The sequence below is a fragment of the Delphinapterus leucas genome, chromosome 18 (assembly GCF_059928025.1).
Source record: "Delphinapterus leucas isolate spDelLeu-1000000601 "Yukka" chromosome 18, BTC_Dleu_Yukka2, whole genome shotgun sequence".
Taxonomy (NCBI): Eukaryota; Metazoa; Chordata; class Mammalia; order Artiodactyla; family Monodontidae; genus Delphinapterus; species Delphinapterus leucas.
In genome coordinates this window covers 71,414,495-71,434,765 of record NC_143146.1, presented here as the reverse complement: position 1 = coordinate 71,434,765, position 20,271 = coordinate 71,414,495, and the positions used below count along the sequence as shown (strand labels likewise).

Genomic DNA, 20,271 nt, shown 5'->3' with positions numbered 1-20,271 from the left:
AGAAGGCTAGAGAGAGATGTGAGGCTTGGTGCTGCCCCCAAGGGGCTCAGGGTCTAAATCCAGAGACAAGATGTTCCTGCCCAACAGGTAAAATAAGGATAAAGCAGCGCAGTCAGCCTCGCTGTGCTTAAAAGGCGCTCTGGAGGGCAGTGGTTAGAAACTGAAACCTCTGGACACCACGAGATTAAAAAGAAATTCTTACCTGTAGATTTATTATCCAGTCTATTCCTATCCCCTTTACTGCATATAAAAAAGACGGTTCTGGGAAGCTCTTTCTGAATGTGCCTAAGAGCTTTAAGAACCTTTGGGGGAAAAGTGGTGGCATTTCCTTCTAAAGGTTTATTTTCATTGCATTAAAGTGAAAATTAAGTCACTGGCCAAGAATGCAATGTTGACCTTTCAGCCAGCGGTTCTAATTTAAAACCCTGTTTGCTGGAGCATTTATTGCTTAAAATTATGTGACCGTTGGGTTTTGAAAAACTCCTCTTTACTCCAAAAATGCAAAGCCAGCCCTAGTTCCCAATTATGCACATTTCAACATTGCAAAAGTTGTGCAAATTAGGTGGAAAGATGTGAAAGTTCCCCTGCCTTCCGGGAAGAGCAGTACTGGCTCATCTTGAAGGTCAAAACAAAATACGGTGGTCTTTTTTTCACAAGGGATTTGGCTGGGAGGCTGCCATCTTATTTGGAAAACCATGTGGACAATTCTTCTGAAGTCATTCTCTGTAGAGAGGAGCTAAGAGAGAAAGGCAATTGTGTGAGCAAAGCTGAATGAGCTGAAAACATATTCCTTCTGCCAACTTTTCAACACTTTAGCTTCATTATTCCTTATACATATTGAGAATTATTATGTGTTCCCTCATATCAAAAAGAAAGAATTTGAGAGTGAAAGGGAGAGACCAAGAGATTTCAACCAGGCTAAAATCCAGGAAATTAGTCAGCTCACTGGGAGGCTTTTTCTTTTCTTCTTCTTCTTTTATTAAAAAATTATTTATTTTTAAAATTTTTTTGGCTGTGTTGGGTCTTCGTTGCTGCGCACGGGCTTTCTCTAGTTGCGGCGAGCGGGGGGCTACTCTTCGTTGTGGTGCGTGGGCTTCTCGTTGCGGTGGCTTCTCTTGTTGCAGAGCACGGGCTCTAGGCGCACGGGCTTCAGTAGTTGTGGCTCGCGGGCTCTAGAGCGCAGGCTCAGTAGTTGTGGCGCATGGGCTTAGCTGCTCTGTGGCATGTGGGATCTTCCCGGACCAGGGCTCAAACCCATGTTCCCTGCATCGGCAGGCAGATTCTTAACCACTGTGCCACCAGGGAAACCCTCTTCTTTTTTTTAAATTGTGGTAAAATACACATAATGTGATATTTACCGTCTTAATTATTTCTAACTGTACCGTTCAGTGGTATTAAACACATTCACATTGCTGTGCAACCATCACCATCATCAATCTCCATAACTTTTCTTGAAACTGAAACTCTGTACCTATTAAACAATACCTCCCCATTCTCCCCTCCCCCCAGCCCCTGGCAACCACCATTACACTTTATGATTTTGATCACTCATGGAAATGGAATCATACAGTATTTGTCTTTTTGTGACCGGCTTATTTCACTTAGCATAACATCCTCAAAGTTCATCCATGTTGTAGCATATTGCAGAATTTCCTTCCTTTTTAAGGCCGAATAATATTCCATCACATATATATACCACATTTTGCTTATCCATTTGTCCATTGACGGGTAGTTGGGTTGCTTCTACCTTTTAACTATTGTGAATAGTGTTGCTATGAACATGGCTGTAGAAATATCTCTTCAAGACCCTGCTTTCAATTCTTTTGGGTATATACCCAGAAGTGGAATTGCCGGATCATATGGTAATTCTATTTTTAATTTTTTGAGGAACCACCATACTGTTTTCCACAGTGGCTCTGCCATTCTACATTTTCACCAACAGTGCACAGGGTTCCAATTTCTCCATATCCTGACCAACACTTTTTATTTTCTGTTTTTTTGATAGTAGTTATCCTAATGGGTGTGAGGTGATATCTCATGGTGGTTTTGATTTGCATTTCCCTAATGATTAGTGATGTTGAGCAACTTTTCACCTGCTTATGGCCATTTGTATATCTTCTTTGGAAAGATGTCTGTTCAAGTCTTTTGCCCATTTTTGAATCTGGTTTTCTTGTTGTTGCATCTTAGAAGTTTTCTACTTACTCTGGATATTAATTCATTATCAGATAAATGATTTGCAAATATTTTCCCCATTCTGTAGGTTGCCTTTTTACTCTATGGATGGTGTCTTTTGATGCACAAAAAAATTTAGTTTTCATGAAGTCCAATTGTCTATTTTTTCTTTTTTTACCTGTGCTTTTGGTGTCATATCCAAAAAAATCATTTCCAAATCCAGTGTCATGAAGCTTTTTCCTATGTTTCTTTCTAAGAGTTATATTGTTTTATGTCTTACATTTAGGTCTTTCATCCATTCTGAGTTAATTTTCGTACATGGTATTAGATAAGAGTTCAACTTTTTTCTTTTGTAGAGAGATATCCAGTATTCTTAGCACCATTTGTTGAAAAGACTGTCCTTTCCCCATTGAAAAGGGTCTTGGCCCCCTTGTCAAAAATCATTTGACCTTAAACGGGAGGGTTTATTTTGGGGCTCTCTATTCTATTCCATTGTTCTACCTATCTGGCTTTATACCAGGTACTGCACTGTTTTGATGACTGGACCTTTGTACAGTCAGTTTTGAAATCAGGAAGTGTGAGTCTCCCAGCTTTATTCTTCTTTTTGAAGATTGTTTTGGCTATTTGGGGTCCCTTGAAATTCCATATAAATTTTAAAATGGGTTTTTCTATTTCTGCTAAAAATGTCCTTGGGATTTTGATAGAGATTGCATTGAATCTGTCGATCACTTTGGGTAGTATTGACATTTTAACAATACTGTCTTCCAATCCATGAACATGGGATGTGTTTCCATTTATTTATGTCTTAATTTCTTTCAACAATATTTTGTAGTTTTCATTGTACAGGTATTTCACCTCCTTGGTTAAGTTAATTCCTAAGTATGTTATTATTTTTAATGCTATTGTAAATGGTGTTTTTTTCTTTATTTATTTACTTTTCAGATTGTTTCTTGGTCATGTATAGAAATGCAACTGATTTTTGTGTGTTGACTTTGTATCCTGCTTCTTTGCTGAATTCATTTATTGGTTCTAAGAGACTAAGCCTTTTTATCTAGGGAAACAATATAAGAATGTTTACTTCATTTGTAAATAATAATATTTAGCTGTTATAACAAACTAATATTTAATATAATTTTAATAAAATAATATTTAATAGTATTTAATAATATAATTATAATGAACAAAATAACAATATGTTAATAATTGTTTAAGTAACATATTTAATCTTATATGTCATTTTCCTGAGTGCTTTTAATGTTTTATCTCACTCAGTGCTCACATCAACCCAGAGAGATAGGTGCTATTGGACCCATTTTCATAGATGAGGAAACTGAGGCTAGAGACTTAACTAAAAGTTATTATAACGGTTACCATTGATCGAGTGTCTCTGTGCTCTGAGTACCTTAGATTCAGTATCTCCATTCAGCCTTCACAGCAAAGTCATGGAGCATGAGTCCCATATAGTCTCCAGTCTTCACTGAAACTGTGAAACAGGAGATACTGTCTCCCTATTACTGATGAAGAAACCTGAGGTTTGGGGAAGTGAAACGCTCCCCCAGACCACACATGGGTAAGAGGGGAAGCAGCACACACACCCATTTTCCAGGACTCCACAGCCCCTCCCCCAGGATGAAGTGGGCAAGTGAAGGGGGTTTATCTTTGCTCCCCCTCCCCCCTTATCTTCACCCTCCCTCCCGCCACCCCCTAAGTCAACACCCCAAGAGCCGGATAACCTGAGAGTAAGGTGACACTTAGCCCAGTCACTGACTGTGCATCCCAGACGTCAGGGAGGACACCATGTAGGTGACCCTCCATCTGCCCCTGAGAACCCTCAGCCCCCCAAAGACAACCACAAAGCCCAATGTCAAGGGCATGGGCTTTGGATGCAAACACATCTGGGCTTGAATCTCAGCCCCTCCATGTATTAGTTGTGTGACCTCAGGCAATGCAGTTCTTTCTAAACCGCGCTCTCACTGCTGGTAAAATCAAGAGCATAATGTCTAACTAGGATTGCTCTGATTGAATATGCTGGCGTTGAGAAGTACTTAGCTCAGTGTCTGGCACAGCAAGTGTCCACTAAACGGATAATCCTCACTGTGGTCATCATCCACTCGAGGGCAGGGCCTGAGTCCGCCACATCCTCTGTGGCTTCCCAAGTGCATATAGCACACCGCCGAGCTCAGAGTCAGGCCCAAATAAATGCTGTTAGTGACTAATGGCTTGAGTCGTGGGTGGCCCCCCGGTGCTGAGACAAGAGAGCAGCACCTCTCGTATTTAACTCTGGCACCGACCTCTTTGTTTACATGAGACCTTTACTTTCACCTCCAGTCTGGGCAAGGCATCCCTGACGCCCACAGACTCAGGGAGGGTAAGATGAAGGGACTCCTCGCCCCCTCCTAACACCCAAGTAGCTACATTCTCTGTGGCTCTTGGAGGTTTGCATCTAAGTAAGTTTGTAGGATTTTTACTCAACAGCAAATGTTTGAGTTCTATATACTAAAAGGTTAGAGATAAGTGGTAAAAAAAAAAAACAAAAAACAGACAGAAGTGACCCCTGTGTTGATGATGCTTCAAGTTCAGCAGGAGAAGTGGCAGGTGGGGAAGTAGGGAGATGGGTTCAGAGGTTATTCCAATACTTCGACGTGTTGTGAAGATCAGAGCTTGACGTCTTCCCCTCCCTGGACCTCCCCTGGCCCTGCGCTGCCCAGGGCCCAATTCATCTCTCGAGATTCCAGACCCAAAGCCGCTTCCCCTGAGAGGCCTACTCTGACCCCTCCCCTCTCTGCACGCAATAACCCCACCCTCCTCCATGTGCCAATAAGACCTTGCTCATTTCTCCGGGTAGTTCTTTTCGGTTTGGTTCAGCTCTCTGCTTCCCCAGATTTCCGCAGCACACAGCATGATGCCTAGTCCCTTCTAGGGATGAAACAGACTTGGGGGAAAAAAAGGGTGGGGGAAGGAAGGAATGAGTTTTTTATGGTTTTGAGCAAAGCTTTTAACTGTACTAAGTCTCCATTGCCTCATCTGACCCTGGGACAAATAATCCAGTACCATGTGATTTCACATGGTATTATGTAAAAAGTGACATAAAGGTTAATTAGTATTATTCCACTCCAGGGATTCCAGGGAGTGGGGACCTCTTGGGAAGTGCCCATCGAGTTCCAGGCAAAGCCCCTGACCGCCCTACCAGCTCTCTCAGCCCCGTCCCTCCAGCCCAAACCAAGTTCCCAATCCCTGCCTCTCTGCAGAAGTCCTGGGGTCCTGGGGCAGCCCCGGGGTGCCCTGGGCCACAGGGGCCCTTAGCCTTCACATCACACCTTACCCCCCAAAAAGGTGGGGCTGGCTCTGAACCAGGAGGGCCACCTGTGCGCCTGTGTGCTCCTCACCTGTTCCAGCCCAGGGCCGGGGGCAGCTCTGCGACCCCGGGGCCAGGGGCGGCCACAGGAAAGGATGAGAGGAGAGCTGGGAGCTGCATGCGGAGCGCAGCCGAAACTCTCTCCTCGTCTCCCGGCCCACACAGAAGCGTCTTCTGCCTCACCTTCCTGAACACTCAATACCAGTTGGGCAGCCAACTTGGAGTCAGCCGCCACTTCCCTAATGGCCAACGGGCCCCGAGGTGAGAACGGAGCCCACAGGGGCCGTGCAGCTCTTCTCTAAGACATGGCCACTGCAGGCCCGGGGCCCAAGAGGCAGAGTCCCCAGGCATGCAGGACCCCCCTGGAGCTCCCGGGCTGACAAGCCCCGCCTACCCCTCTGCCAGCTGGGAGAGGATGACTCCCTCCCAGTCAAGTATCCCTGCCCTGCCGCCTCCCCAGAGGCCCTGGAAGGGCATGGGGCTCACAGGATGTCATTAGTGGGCTTAGATAAATATCAAGCATAGCCTGTGAGGGACAGACCGTCACAGCCCCTGCAGGCGGCTGACAGAAGAGCTGAGAATTATGTAATGGGGCTCAGCCGTGGAAGCCAGGCCGCTGAGAGCTAGAAGACGGCTTCTGGGTCCACCTCCGCCACTAGCTAGCTTGGTGACGTCACGCAGATGACAGGACCTCCTGGCTTCGGTGAAATGTAACGGGTGGGCCAGCGCCTTGCTGCAAAGTGCTAGGGTTTTATTTTAAATGGCAATGTAAAAGCAGCCCCCTGTGTAGTTCTGGTTGTAAGAGCAGGCTGGAGCTGTGAGCACGGAGCCCAGAGCGGTGGGTCGTCTGCATTCTTCTCGCTAGAGAGGGGGACATCGTCCTCTGTCTGTTCGCACTCCCAAGGGGGACACCTCCTCCCGCAGCCCGGCCCGGCCCAGCCCTGAAGCCTCAGGCCTGTCGGCACCGGGCGCCCTCGGATGCCTCTGTCCACCCTCCACCCTGGGCGTTTCTCGCCTCTGCTTTCCCTGGTGGGAGAACAGGGCCGCCGCCCCTGGGAGTAAAAGAGGATCCCCGAGTCTGGAGATTTTGGGAGCTCCCAAAAGGAAGAGGTACGCATGGGGCCCCTACTTCACAGGCTTGCTGTGAACACCCACATGCCAACATGTCAAGAACTGTGACTGACAGGCCAAAAGGAAGTCCCAGAGAATTCCTTTGACTAGGCAAATTCCCCAGTGGGTTTAAAGGAAGTGCTTACACACATGCACGCGCGCACACACACACACACACACACACACACATTAAGTATCACCATAGCACAAAGTTCCATACCTTCCCTCTACAGCCCAAGGAAGCCTCCTCCGTCAGGAAGGCTGCCCAGAATAGTGGAGAAGGGAGAAGCTATTGAGCCATTCAATCCAAAACCCACCATGAGGACCCCCTTCCCCAATATACACCAATTGATGGTTCTAACTGGTCAGATTAAGCCAAGGGACACAGCAGCAGCCCTGGAGTTCTGAGGCTGCAGGGCCTCTGAGCGGAGGCTCCCAGACTCAACCCCAGGGAGCTCAGGAACCACAAAATGCAAACGCCCAGGGACCCTTCCTCCTGCTTCCCTCCTTCCAGGCTCTGTCACCTTCTGGAGGCTATTCGGCGGGGCCTGTCCCTTTGCAAATTTTACTCCTGGAAGTTGGGCTGTGGACTGGAAATAAGTTCCATGCTTCAGGTTTGGGGTTTTGTTTTATTTTTTGACACTAGCCTATGTGACACAGCAGCTGGGCTGGGCTCTAAGCCCTTAGCTTTATTGTCTGTATTTCTACCTCGCTGCAAGTTTAATACAGGCACGGTGACTAGTTCTGTCTCCCATTTATAGTTCTACTATAAATAGAACTATAAACGGAAGACAGCATTTCACTTGCCATTGTCTGACACATAAGCTTTATCTGTGATGGGCCGTGTGTGTGTGTGTGTGTGTGTGTGTGCCTGTCTGTCTGTGATGGGCCCTATGTGTGTGTGTGATGGACCCTGTGTGTGTGTATGTAACGGGTCCTCTGTGTGTGTGTAATGATCCCTGTGCGTGTGTCTTTCAGTCCAGAGACAAAGCCTGGGTCAGCAGCATGGCGGTGACAACAGGGGATGCCTGTGCCTACGTGGCTGACCAGGACGGCTCTGTACCCGTCTACGACATCGAGGAGTATGGTCTACAGGGACCGGAGCCACAGCCTCCCAGGAGTAGGTAATGAGCTCTCCACGTGAGACACTATGATGAGCACAGCTTCAGTTTTAGTTAAATATTCTGGTTGATAAAATTAAATTGTACCAGTGAGGAAGGGGTCTCTTAAAACCCTTTAAGAACAGATCAGAGAAGAATATTTTCATGAAGGTATTCAGTGTTGGCAAGGCAACAGGAAAATGGCACTCATACCCTCTTGGATGGAGGGTAAATTGGTGTATACTATCTGAAGGGCAAGTTGCCCATGTGCACTAAAGCTTTGAACCAGCAATTCTACTACTAAGGATTTGGCCTAAAGAAAGAATAGGAAACGTGCACAAAGATTTAGTTGTAAGCTTGTGAATCAACATATTGTTTATGAGAGAGAGGAAAATAATAGAGAAACCTAGATGTCCCACATAAGGGGAATTGATTAAATATATGATGGTATAATACACTGGAATATCATTTAGTCATTAAATACGGAAGCTGTATATGAAAATGTATTCACAGGGAAGATATTCATGATAAAATTGTTAAATGAAAAAAAATCAGATCACAAAACAATATTGCAATACGATTCTACCCTTGTTAAAATGAAGAAGTATATGGAAGATTGAAACCCTGGGAAGATATACATCAAGGATTTAACAAATGTTATCTCTTTATACATGAGGTTATAGATATGTTTTATTTTCTTCTTTTGAGAAATCTGTCTTTTCTAATTTTTCTCGATATATAGTGCTTTGGTAATAACAAAAATACATTTAAAATGTTAAAACCCTTTCATACAATTATAGAAGCGTTCATGTTTAGAAAAAATCTAACAGCATGAAAGAATGTAAAATGAAAAGCAGTAGTTGTTTCTCTGACCTCCTCTACCACCCTAACCTGCCTTTTCTGCATCCTAGCAACACTGTTAATGAATTTCAACTTCCTTCCAGAAAGTTTCTATGCATGTATATATGCATATGCGGGAACACATACACACACACCTACAATACATCATTTTCAGGACTTGTTTTTTTCTTTGTATCTCTTGGCCAGCTTTCCATATAAGTATATTTAGGTCTATTTAGCATATTTAACATTTAACATATTTAAATGGCTATGTAATAGTTCATTACATTTCTGTGAAGCCAATTTAGAAGTCAATATTCACATACGTCCCCCCGCCCTTTTTTTGTCTTCTTTTGCCACACCGCACAGCTTGTGGGGTCTTAGTTCTCCAAACCAGGGATGGAACCTGGGCCCTCGGCAGTGAAAGCACGGAGTCCTAACCACTGGGCCACCAGGGAATTCCCTCACATACCTCCTTTTATTCAGTTTTTCCTGTTCCACCACAGGAGAAGTTTAAATGCTAAAGTATGAGAAATGGGAATTTAGAAGTAAGAGTGATCAGCCTTACATTGGTCTTTACTCCAAGTACTGGGAATGTAGCTTTCACCAAGCTATTTCAAAAATCATATTTGATTACTTACATACTCCTGCATGCTTACCAAACCCTAAGTGCTAAAGGAAACCATAGGGTAAGGACCTGGCACAGGCCCCATTTCATGTCTTTGGAGCTGGCATGGGGTCTTGCACATAGTAGGTGCTTGACAAACATGTATCAAATTAATGTAGCAAGACAAATGACTTGCTACACCAGGACCTCTCTCCCTGCTGGACGCCCAACCAGATCCGACCCCATCCTGTAGGGACTGTTATATGGCATCTAGCATGAGGTGGTACCTCTCCTACCATACTCAGGTGTGCTCTTTCCTCTGATTTAGATGTGATGTTCTGGCGGGCCCATATCAGCATGGTGACATTGTGAGTACCATCCGTTTTAGAGTTCAAGAATGTGTAAAAGAGTTCAAATACTTCTCACAGCTTGGATCAAATGGATTCTCTTAGAAGCCCTCCGAATTAGTCAAAGGAGGAGAGCAGTGTTATAATTCTGAAGTCTTCATTTTTCTTGTAAATGGATGATTGCTCCCCTTGAATTGATCTGGTATTTTAGGGTAAGTTTCGAAGCTTAGTAAGTTTTAGATGTTTCTCACTGGAGTTAAAAGGAGTCAGTGCTGGAGCAGGACCTGAACCCTGGTCGGAAGTTTCTTTCCAACCTCTTGATCTTCCCCGCATCGTCCATAAGATGTTTCCAGTATATCTTGTCTGATGTCTTGGGTCTGGAGTTGGGGAATTTGGAGGGGGAGTGACATGGTAGGAGACAGGGAGAAGATGCTGCCAAGGATAATTCTGGAGATTAACCTGGCTTCTTTCTAGATTCCAACTTTAATTAATGGAGTATTGACATACTGAGCCGATGTCCCTTTCATGCTGGAGCAGCCTTGGGGCATCTCTCCTCTCCTTTATCTCATTAGTTTGGAGCTGAGAGAAGAAGAAAAGTTTCTGCTGTCATCCTCCCTGGACCATACCGTGCACCTGTGGAGCACAGACGGGGAGTACATCGGTAAGCACTGTCCTACCTGGCCAGCTGCTCAGTCCTGGTTCAGGGCCTCAGGTGGAGCCTCCATCGGGTCGTGGATTCTCTGAGGTCAGGTGTATTAGTCACCTCAGGCTGACATAACAAAATACCTATCATAGACTGGGCAGCTTAAGCCACAGAACTGTATTTCTCATGTGTGTTCTCACGTGTGTGTTTCTCATGTGTTCTTGCAGAGGGACTCCTTTAATGGACACCAATTGTTGAGTCCTTATATGGCCCAGGGAGTAGGGGGAGGGGTGGAGAAAAAGAGAGAGAGAGAGAGAAAATGCAAATACTCTGGTGTCCCTCCTTCTAAGAACACTCATCTTATTGGATCAAGGTCCTTCTCTTATGACCTCATTTAACCTTAATTACTTCCATAAAAGCCTGATCTCCAAACATAGTCACACTAGGGTTTAGAGTTTCCACATAAGAATTTGGGGGAGGGGGACAAAATCCAGTGTATACCTTAAAGTCGGTTCACTTTCACAGAAACTATCAAAATCAGAGACATTTAAATTTAGAGAACTCGGCGAGACTGGAGGCTGTGAATTTGGTACGGAAGCATGTGATCACGTTTTGCTAGGAAAGATTCAGGACCGGGGGAGCTGTGTAATGGGAAAGGCCTGGCCTGAGTGAGCTGGGGTGATGAAATGAACCCGATTTACTGCTCAGAGAGACTCTGTACCTGTTTCAGCAGGTTCTCGTCTCCCTAGCTGATATTTCTTGAAAGTGCCAGAATGATTTTGGATTTATCCTGCAAGTTCTTAGTACATGCTGAGTTGCTTGCGCCCCGATGTGATACATGCTGTAGGAGGCGTTCTGGCTTGAGTCTCCAGGGCCAATGGCCGTGAAATCGTTTCTTATGAAACTACAGGAGCAGAACTGAATTTGATTAAGTGGACCTAGCAAGGGTTAAGGAGACCTAGCCAAGCTTCACTCTGATGAGAAGACAGGTTACCTCCCATCCTATGCTCACTATCTATTAATTTATCTCTGTTCTTCCAGGGACCTTTGGGCAGGGTAGCCCCTGGGATATTTTCACTCCTGTCTCCTGGAGATACCCTGGAGTGCCCTGTGAAGTTCTGACAGATCCCCAGAGCATGCCTGCTCACCCAGTGCTGGAAGGAGGTGCTCCTGTCACGCACACAGGAGAAGAGAAGCAAGACAAAGTGGTGGAAGGCAAGGCCAGTGCTAAGGTGGGTCCTGGCACATCCAGTTTCCCTGGGCTTACTTTGTGGCTTCCAAGCGGATCAGCACGGGCTATAAAGTGCACCAAGGCATGGCCCAGAGAACCAAGTCAACACAGGAATAAAACTATGTCCCAAGATCGTGCTACTGACCAGGGCCAGGGGGCTTCTTTGTCCCTCGTGGTGGGGGGGTAGTGGGAGCTGATCTCCCAGCATCACTTGAGTTTCTCCTCCTTTTCACCAGCAAAAAGGCTGTTGTCTGTGGCCTTGGAACACAGAGAGACTTGGCATCATGCTCGACCCACTGTCACATCAGAGAGACGGACATGAAAATCCAGCCCGCGGCACACGCTCGCCGTTAGGAAATACATTTTAACGCTGGGCTTCCTGGCGAGTGAAAGGAAGGAATGGTCGGTTTAGTGCCTGAGTCTGTGAAAGTCAATGTCGGGGCAAGAGATGTTGAAAGGGCCCTGGTAGAGGCAGTCTTGATTTAGAGCTCAGTGAAATAGATGGATTTCCAAGAAAGGCTTGCCCTTTAATAAATTGAAAAGCAGGTCATTTCATGAGCTGTTGCTCACTGGTTATGTTACAACTCAAAGAAGGACACCTGCTTTGCCAGCAAAATCATGTGTCTTAGATTTTGGCTTGGCAGCCCCTTGGAATACTGACCACACAGTGTATCCTCATCACTGACATCCTCGTGGAGCCCCAGACATGCTCAGAATGGGGAATAAAGGGACCAGGCAAGCATCGGGCAAGAACACCTTCTGTCTTGTCAGGGGTCTCTCACATTTCCCCATCTTGTCCTCACAAGCGTTCCCAAGGTTGTAACACAGTGCTTTGGTAGCTCCCAGGAGGCTCAGATGCATCCACGTGGCGCCATTGGCCTATTTAGAAATATAATCGTTTTTGGTGTGCATTCAATAGAGAGAAAATAAATGAGTTCATTAATTTTCATAGGCCCACAATTTGGAAAACAAAAGCACAGGGGGAGGTGGGAAGAGAGGAAGGAAGGAGCAAATGGGGGAAATGTGCTGATCTGCCCAAAAGCCCAGATCCATTGCTAGGCTCCACACCAGACCCAGAGAAAAATCAGACTGATTCAGATGCAGGAAGGAGGGGGCAGAGGGAGGGTGGGATGGAGGGAGGGGGGAGGGGGAGGGAGGGGAGGGGAAGGGAGGGGGAGAGGAGGGGGAGGGGAGGAAGGATACTCACTTCAACACAATCCAAACACCTAACTCATGTGATGTTCGCTCTCCACAGGCAAAAGAGGGTGATGCAACACACTTCATGAGTGACCTTGATCTTCTGTAGGCAAACCATTAGGTGCTTCCATGTTTGTAATTCTGCCCAACTTGATTCCAAATACCCCAGGAAGCAGTCTGTAAATTCTTTCCAAGAAAAATACACACACACACACACAAAGAAACTGAGGAGCCCTTATATAGTGTATCCGGACAGGATTTCCCGGGTGGTCCGGTGCTTAGGACTCTGTGCTTCCACTGCAGGGAGCATGGGTTTGACCCCTGGTCAGGGCACTAAAATCCCACATGCCGCGAGGCGCAGCCAAACAAACAAAACAAAACAAACACACAAACAAAACCTAAAAAACAATGTGTTTGCAGCGCTGTTTACGAGTTAGGGTTAACTGAGGTCTACTCTGAAGTTCGCCTTCATTAGCTGTGTGGCCTCCAGCAATGGCTTCCACTGATTTATAAAATGAGGGGTGGGACTGGCTGATCTTTCAGTTTCATTTCAGCCCTAAAAATGCTATCTTTCGGGCTTCCCTGGTGGCGCAGTGGTTGAAAGTCCGCCTGCCGATGCAGGGGACGCGGGTTTGTGCCCCCGTCCGGGAAGATCCCACGTGCCGCGGAGCGGCTGGGCCCAAGAGCCATGGCCGCTGAGCCTGCGCGTCCGGAGCCTGTGCTCCGCAAGGGGAGAGGCCACAACAGTGAGAGGCCTGCGTACCGCAAAAAAATTTTAAAATTTTAAAAAATTAAAAATAAAAAAATGCTATCTTTCTCTGCACATCAGTTTTGCACAACTGAACGTGTTGACGGGATTCTGGGTGTCAGGAGTGATTCTTCCAGGATGCTAGCCTATCAAACACAACCACAACTAACATAAGCTGACTGAAGGCAGAAAGCCATTCACCTGGAAACCATCACAGATGAGTTGGGAGTTTGAGGGTTGAGTGAAAGCTCAGGGGAAAATGTTCCTGTTATCTAACGGATTCAGCCAGCCTGGGTCTTGTTCTAACACAGAAAATCCACATAACTGACAGGTTATCCTTGCTCCCTGTCACCAGTGTCATCCTGGGTTCCTCCTCCCGTACCTGCTCCTTCTGCCTCCAGCCTGAAGAGACCTCTAATCCTCTCTCCAGAAGACGCCGTCCTTGAAGTGAAAGAAGACACACATGGATGGGATGCATTTTGCAGTGACAGGTCAGCCTAAAAGAAACACCCAGGTTGAAGCGAGGGCCCTCCTGAAATAAAAGGCAGACTTTCCTGGCCGAGATATCCCAGGCCACCCTGTCATCAGCATGAGTCCCTTGTCCCTAAGCCCCACAGCCTGTGAGTATGGCGAGGTCACAGCTCAGATCTCACCAGTTTAATGTCCTGCCTGCTTGGCTCGGGACGCTCCGAGGAGCCCCCTTTTTGTCTGGCCATCCCACGTGCTCAAGGGCTACCTCTCAGGTCCTTTCCCTTGAGCTCCGTGGCTGTCATTACTGCCCACCAAGCTGTTTGAGGCAGGACCACCTGGCTATTCCTCCCACAGGAGTCCAGGGCAGCCCCTGTGACCTCCTGAGGGGCTGAGCTGGGGGCCAGGGCCTGGGGCTCCCAAAGCTGGGAGCGTCCGGGGCACCGCCGTCTCCCTGCACTGGGGCTTGGGTTCTACAGAGAAGTAGGGCGAGTGAATACTGCCTCTCGCTCCAGTTCTGTGAGGAGTTTTGTCCCCCAGACCCCGACACCAGCTTTCCTGAGTCCCAGTCACCAAGACAACTATAGACACGGCCCCTTCAGTGTCCCCTGCCCCTCCTCTCATCAGGGGACTTAGATCTAGGTCGTGGGGCTGCATGAGCAATGACACTCCCTCACCCCAACTTCCCCAGTTTCTCGGTGCAGCAGCTCCATGGCCATGAGCCCAGGCCGCTTGTGCACACTTCTACCCCATCTCAGCTCTGGCTTCTGTCTTCACGGTGCCTGGAGGTACAGACGGCTGCTGGGGCCTCCTGCTTCCACCCGCACTCCAGCCAGCGTGGATAAACAGGGGCGTGCAGAACAGGGGTCCAGGACAAACGGGGTGCACCTTCCAGCCAGATCATCTCCCTTTACGGACTTTTCCAGGAGGTCCTGCACACTTCTGCTCACATCTTGGTGGCCAGAACTTAGTCACACGGCCACACCTCCCTGCAAGAGAGGCTGGGAGTTCTGTAACTAAGGAGGAAGGTAGGAATGGATTGGGGGTAGACAACTAGCAATCTCTGTTCCGGGAGGTCAGATAGTAAAATGCTTCAGATGCCATCAAAGTCAGAGGGTATCACACATAGAAACACCATGCATCATGCATTTCATGCAAGAAAGTGGCAGAGAGCCATGCATCTAAAGTTTGGTTTGGGAGAGCACTAGGCTTATTAGAATGTGTCATGGGCTTTGGTTACGGTCAGAGGTCTGTCTTTGAAAACAGTGTGGGGGACTTCCCTGACGGTCCAGAGGTTAAGATCCCACACTTCCACTGCAGGGGGCGCGGGTTCGATCCCTGGTCAGGGAACTAAGATCCCGCACGCCGCATGGTGCGGCCAAAATAAAAAGAAAGCAGTGTGACCTCAGGCGAGTCATGTAAACTCCCTGTCTGTACACCTGGAGATCTCCCAGGTGGGTCTGCAATCTCATGAGATGGTGAATGTGTCAGTGTGTTAGACTCTGAGACGGAATGGAGGGGGCTCCTCTGTCCACCCCGGCTGGTGTCGGGGTCTGGGGTTTGAGGGTTTGACACCATCGGCATCTTCCTGGTTGGCGGCAGCAGAATGAGCGCCATCCTCTATACACCTTCCCAGGACCTGCTGTGGTCTTAGTTGCCTCAGAGTGTGAGTCTGCCCAGGCTGCTGTGACAGAACACCATAGACCAGATGACTCAAGCAACAGACATGTATTTCTCACAGTCCTGGAGGCTGGAAGTCCACGATCAAGGTCTCCACCAATTCAGTTCCAAGCACAGGTGGGCCTTCATCCTGGCTTGCAGTCCGGCACTTTCTCTCTGTGTCCTCATGGGGTGGAGAGCAAACTCTATCCCCTCCTCTTCCTATAAAGCCACTAATCCTATCCGAAGGGCCCTACCCTCATGACCTCACCAACCCTAATTACCTTCCAAAGGCCCCATCTCTAAAGACCATCACACTGGGGGGTAGGGCTTCAACATGTGAATTTGGTGGGGGGCGGGGGTGGGGCGGGGTGCAGGGGATACAATTCGATGCAAAGCGCTGAAACTGCTATGGGATGCAAGGTGGGAAAAGGCTTCCCAACAACATAAACACTCAGCTCCCACACAGCAGGAGGCGGCCACAGCATATGCTTGTACTCTCTTGCTTTCATCCGCTCCAAGTAGAGGCAGTACAGGAAGTCATCTCTGAACGCAGATGGTTCTGATTCTTATTCACTTTTTGGTGAGTGGCTAAATGAGTGAAATGGAAAGTAGAAGATGTGAGCAGTGAACGAGACCAGAATGGGGCTGCTTAGAGGGTCCCAAACAGGAGGTTGAACAGCAGAAGCCCTCTCATCCAGCTGGATCAATACCGGTGGTCGTTGGGTTAATTTAAAAATGTACATTTGGGGCTTCCCTGGTGGCGCAGTGGTTGAGAGTCCGCCTGCCGATGCAGGGGACGCGGGTTCGCGCCCCGGTCCGGGAGGATCCCACATGCCACGGAGCGGCTGGGCCCGTGAGCCATGGCCGCTGAGCCTGCGCGTCCGGAGCCTGTGCTCCGCAACGGGAGAGGCCACAACGGTGAGAGGCCAGTGTACCGAAAAAAAAAAAGTACATTTGAAGGCAAGGAACCATTAAAAAATTGTATGTACACCCTATAAACATTTCAGTTCAATTCTCAAGAGTAGAATTCATCCCCAATCTTTTGATGTCGGGCCAAGGCTTTTTCTTCAAGTCAGAAGCAAGTTCAGCCCAGTCTGCCATAAATGCATTATTCATCATGTTCAGTTTGTGCTTTTTTAAAGTAGAGCAAGAACTTAGAGATATTTGCAAAGCAATGAGACAGTACTATACTTTTCGTTCTTTTATAATTTCCCCCAAGCTTTAACAGTTGTCTCATGTATCCTCAATTCAACATGACCCTTAATCTAGTCTTTTCCAAGTACTCATCTTAGTTTTCACAAAGTTCTTTCACACTAATTTTATCAATTTTCATTTTGTTTAAACACATTTATAATCACAATAAAATGTACAACTGGCACACACAAGTTTGGGAACAAATACAGCTGATTCTTGTTAATTATACGACTCAACCCCTCAGCCACTGGGAGCAGACGTGCCATCTACCAGACATGAACGTCTAGAACATTCTGTGGACATTTGGCAGGGTGTTTACAGACAGTCAGTCCATCCATCAGTTCAGTTAAAAGAGTGTCTACCACATGTGATTCTTTGAGCAACACAGATTCCCTGGAAATCAGATCGGTGCTTTCCCTGGCAGATTGGCTGTAGCACCGAGGACGGGAAGGGAGAAAGTGTGAAGGAGGAAGGTGATGCTCTTGGCATTAGTCTACCCAGGTTAGTGTTGCCTCACCTGCATCACCTCAGTGGGGCCCATCCTCCTGCAATAGCACAGGCCTCATTCAATGTCAACCACTCTCGAGGGTCTTCCACCGAGGGCCACTGCTGACACTGAGGTAGGGAATTGCTACGTTACTTTGTTCGTTCTCACAGCCTCCTGGGGACGCCCTCCTTGTTATCTCCACATACAGATGAGGAAAATGAGGCTTAGGGGGATTTGTGATTTGCCCAAAGTCAAGCCACTGGTCAGTGGTAAGGCAGGAACATGGTCCCACCCTCTGTCCATTCCCCAACAGTGAAAGGACCGGGCCTTGGAGAAGGGCTTTTGTTTGAGCATCGGAAGAAGTAGAAGCTATTGGCAATGGGCAGATCATTGTGGAATCAGGAATCCTCCCCAGAATGCAAGCCTGAGTGATGGCGCCGGTGTTACTTGCCGAGACACACAATGGCTGAGGTTCCTTAAGTGGAAAGGGGTGGAGAGGTGGCCAGGAGTAGGCACTTCTCAGGCTGTGCAGGGTGAAGTGAGTCCGGGACAGGCAGACTGGGAAACCACGTCCAGGGACATGGCGCCAGGAGGCCAGAGGATGGCGGGGTCTGTGCATGGAGCACAGGGGCTGGAGACACTGCTGGGCTCCCCAAGAGACAGTGGGTGCTGACCTGATAGAGTGGGGTTGCAGGAGAGGCCAGAGGGTCAATAATCGGATGGAGAGCCACACCTTAGAGACAAACCCCATGCTCCAGCAAAGGTTAAGATTCCTCGTACCCCTGACAGATCAAGTACGTGCAGACTTGGGCTCAAGGTTTGTGCTGGAAATTGTCAGCAAAAGTTTGTTCAACATTTACGCTGCACTATGTGTTGAGTCCTCTCTGCTGGGCATGGGGCTGTGATGCAACACTGGGATACAGCTGGGAATGAGGGGGAGTCTGTACCCCAAGGAGCTATGCTCGGTGGGGGCACAGGGGTCTCTGGGCTCGGTCCCTTCTCTGCCTGGCTCTCCCCTGAAAGGGTGCCAAGCACTATGGAAGCACCAGCAGCGGGGGTCGATGCGGAGCTTCCTGGAGGACAGGAATTCATACTCAGACCTGGAAGATGGATAGGACACAGCCGTTTCAAAGGGAACGTTAATAGGAGGAAGGGCCGCTACAACACAGATGAGCCATGAGGACATTATGCTCAGTGAAATAAGCTAATTGTAAAAGGACAAATGCTGTGATTCCACTTACATGAGGTTCCTAGAATCGTCAAATTCATAGAAAGTAGAACGGTGGTTGCCAGAGGCTGGGGGAGAGGGGAAGGAGGAGATCTTTTTTTTCTGTTTTGTTTTGTTTTGTTTTTTTGCGGTACGTGGGCCTCTCACTGCTGTGGCCTCTCCCGTTGCGGAGCACAGGCTCCGGACGCACAGGCTCAGCGGCCGTGGCTCACGGGTCCAGCCGCTCCACGGCACGTGGGATCTTCCCCGACCAGGGCACGAACCCATGTCCCCTGCATTGGCAGGCGGACTCTCAACCACGGCGCCACCAGGGAAGCCTGGAGGAGATCTTTTTTTATCCAGTACAGAGTTTCAGTTCTGCAAGATGACAAGACTTCCAGGGATGGACAGTGGTGATGGTTGCACAACGATGTGAATGGACTTCATGTCACAGAGCTGTTCACTTAAAGTGGCTAAGATGGTAAATTTTATGTTATGTGTGTTTTACCACAATTAAAAATTAAAGAGAGCAAGAGAGGGAATTCCCTGGTGGTCCAGTGGTTGGGACTCCGCGCTTTCACTGCCAAGGACACGGGTTCAATCCCTGGTTGGGGAACTAAGATCCCGCAAGCTGCACAGCGTAGCAAAAATAATAATAATAATAATTAATAATAATAAAGAGAGACAGAAAGAGGGAAATAAAGGAGGAGAAATAAAAGAGGGAAATAAAGGAGGCAAGGCCCCAGGCAAGGCAGAAAAGGGAGGTTCTGGGAACTGTTGAGTCTGGTTAGCACAGAGCTGGGGGGAGGTGACAGTGGCAACGACTCGGCCATGAAAGGAAGGCGTTTGAGGGATGGAAGTAGCTGGCCTTCTGAGGTGTTCAGAAATGAATAGGAGGACAGAGGTGGTGATAGAGGGTCAAGTAGAAAGGATGAGCGTATACATGTCTCCGCTAGTGGACCACGTGCTATGATGACAGGGCTCCCTCCGGGGCTTACATGTAAACGAGAGGTAGCAGTGAGCCACCAGGTGCCCGAGGAATCCACACTCACCTGGTTCTTTTCTTCCAGGCCGCCCTTGGAGCAGAGCAAGCCTGCCCGGGGGGCACCTGCGCTGGGGGGTGCCCAGCATCACCAGATCCTCTGGTGCCACAAGGTTGCCCGCGTGTCAGCTGTCAGGGAGAAGCCGCGTTTGTCCATCCTTGGCGCAGGTTGGTTTCATTTAGATTTTCTTACACGAGAAAAAGAAGGATGTGAAGCTGCGCGCAAGGAATACTGATCACACAGCACTTTCCTTGTTTGAGTTCTGAAGAAATCAGCCTGCTATTTTCTTTTCTTGGCAAATGCTTCTTCCCCGGTTAATCAAAAAGCCTGACTGAGATTAAGCTTTGCCCCGCAAGAAAAGAACGAAACAAGAAATGATTTCAGCCAACGTGGGCTTCTTCCCAAAGCAGTTAGAGCTTGGATTTAAGAAAACAAATCGGATTTGAGGTTTTTCTTCCTCGGAAGCCATTATTCCATTGAGTGAGGGTTGCACGGGGCCGATGGGTCCTAAAGCAGCTCCACAGAAGCCCAAGTATCACAACAGCGGCTGCCCACGGCTGGGCCTAGGACAGCAGGAGAGAGAAGGGAGGTGTTGGTAAAAAAGAGCGGGCAGTTTTGAAAGTTTGCTTTGTGCCGGGCAAGCTTTGGTTAAGCTCTTAGATGGATCATCTCACTCACTCCTAATAGCATCCCTAGGAACGGACGCTGTTAGAGTCCCGTTCCGCCAACAAGGACTCTGAGGCTCCAGGAAGCTAAGTGACTTGCCGATGGTTCACAGTTAAGTAAGGGCACGAGGAAATCGGAGCCCACACTCCTAACTACCAACAGCAGTGACTCTCAGAAAAGAGGGAATAAAATCA

The 20,271-nt window shown here is 47.9% G+C and overlaps 1 protein-coding gene across 1 annotated transcript in view; it reads left to right on the top strand.

Annotated features, from left to right (window-relative positions):
* The window catches only part of LOC115803175 (uncharacterized), a 123,133-nt gene extending 103,409 nt beyond the window's left edge, over positions 1-19,724 (top strand). Inside the window, 9 exon segments of the mRNA XM_089899294.1 lie at positions 5,659-5,735; positions 5,737-5,788; positions 7,152-7,222; positions 7,616-7,757; positions 9,513-9,552; positions 10,104-10,192; positions 11,216-11,506; positions 13,682-13,841; positions 19,439-19,724. Of these exon segments, the coding sequence (XP_089755420.1) occupies positions 5,659-5,735; positions 5,737-5,788; positions 7,152-7,222; positions 7,616-7,757; positions 9,513-9,552; positions 10,104-10,192; positions 11,216-11,506; positions 13,682-13,841; positions 19,439-19,646 (1,130 nt within the window). The 3' untranslated portion in view covers positions 19,647-19,724.
* Positions 19,725-20,271: the final 547 nt, after the last annotated feature.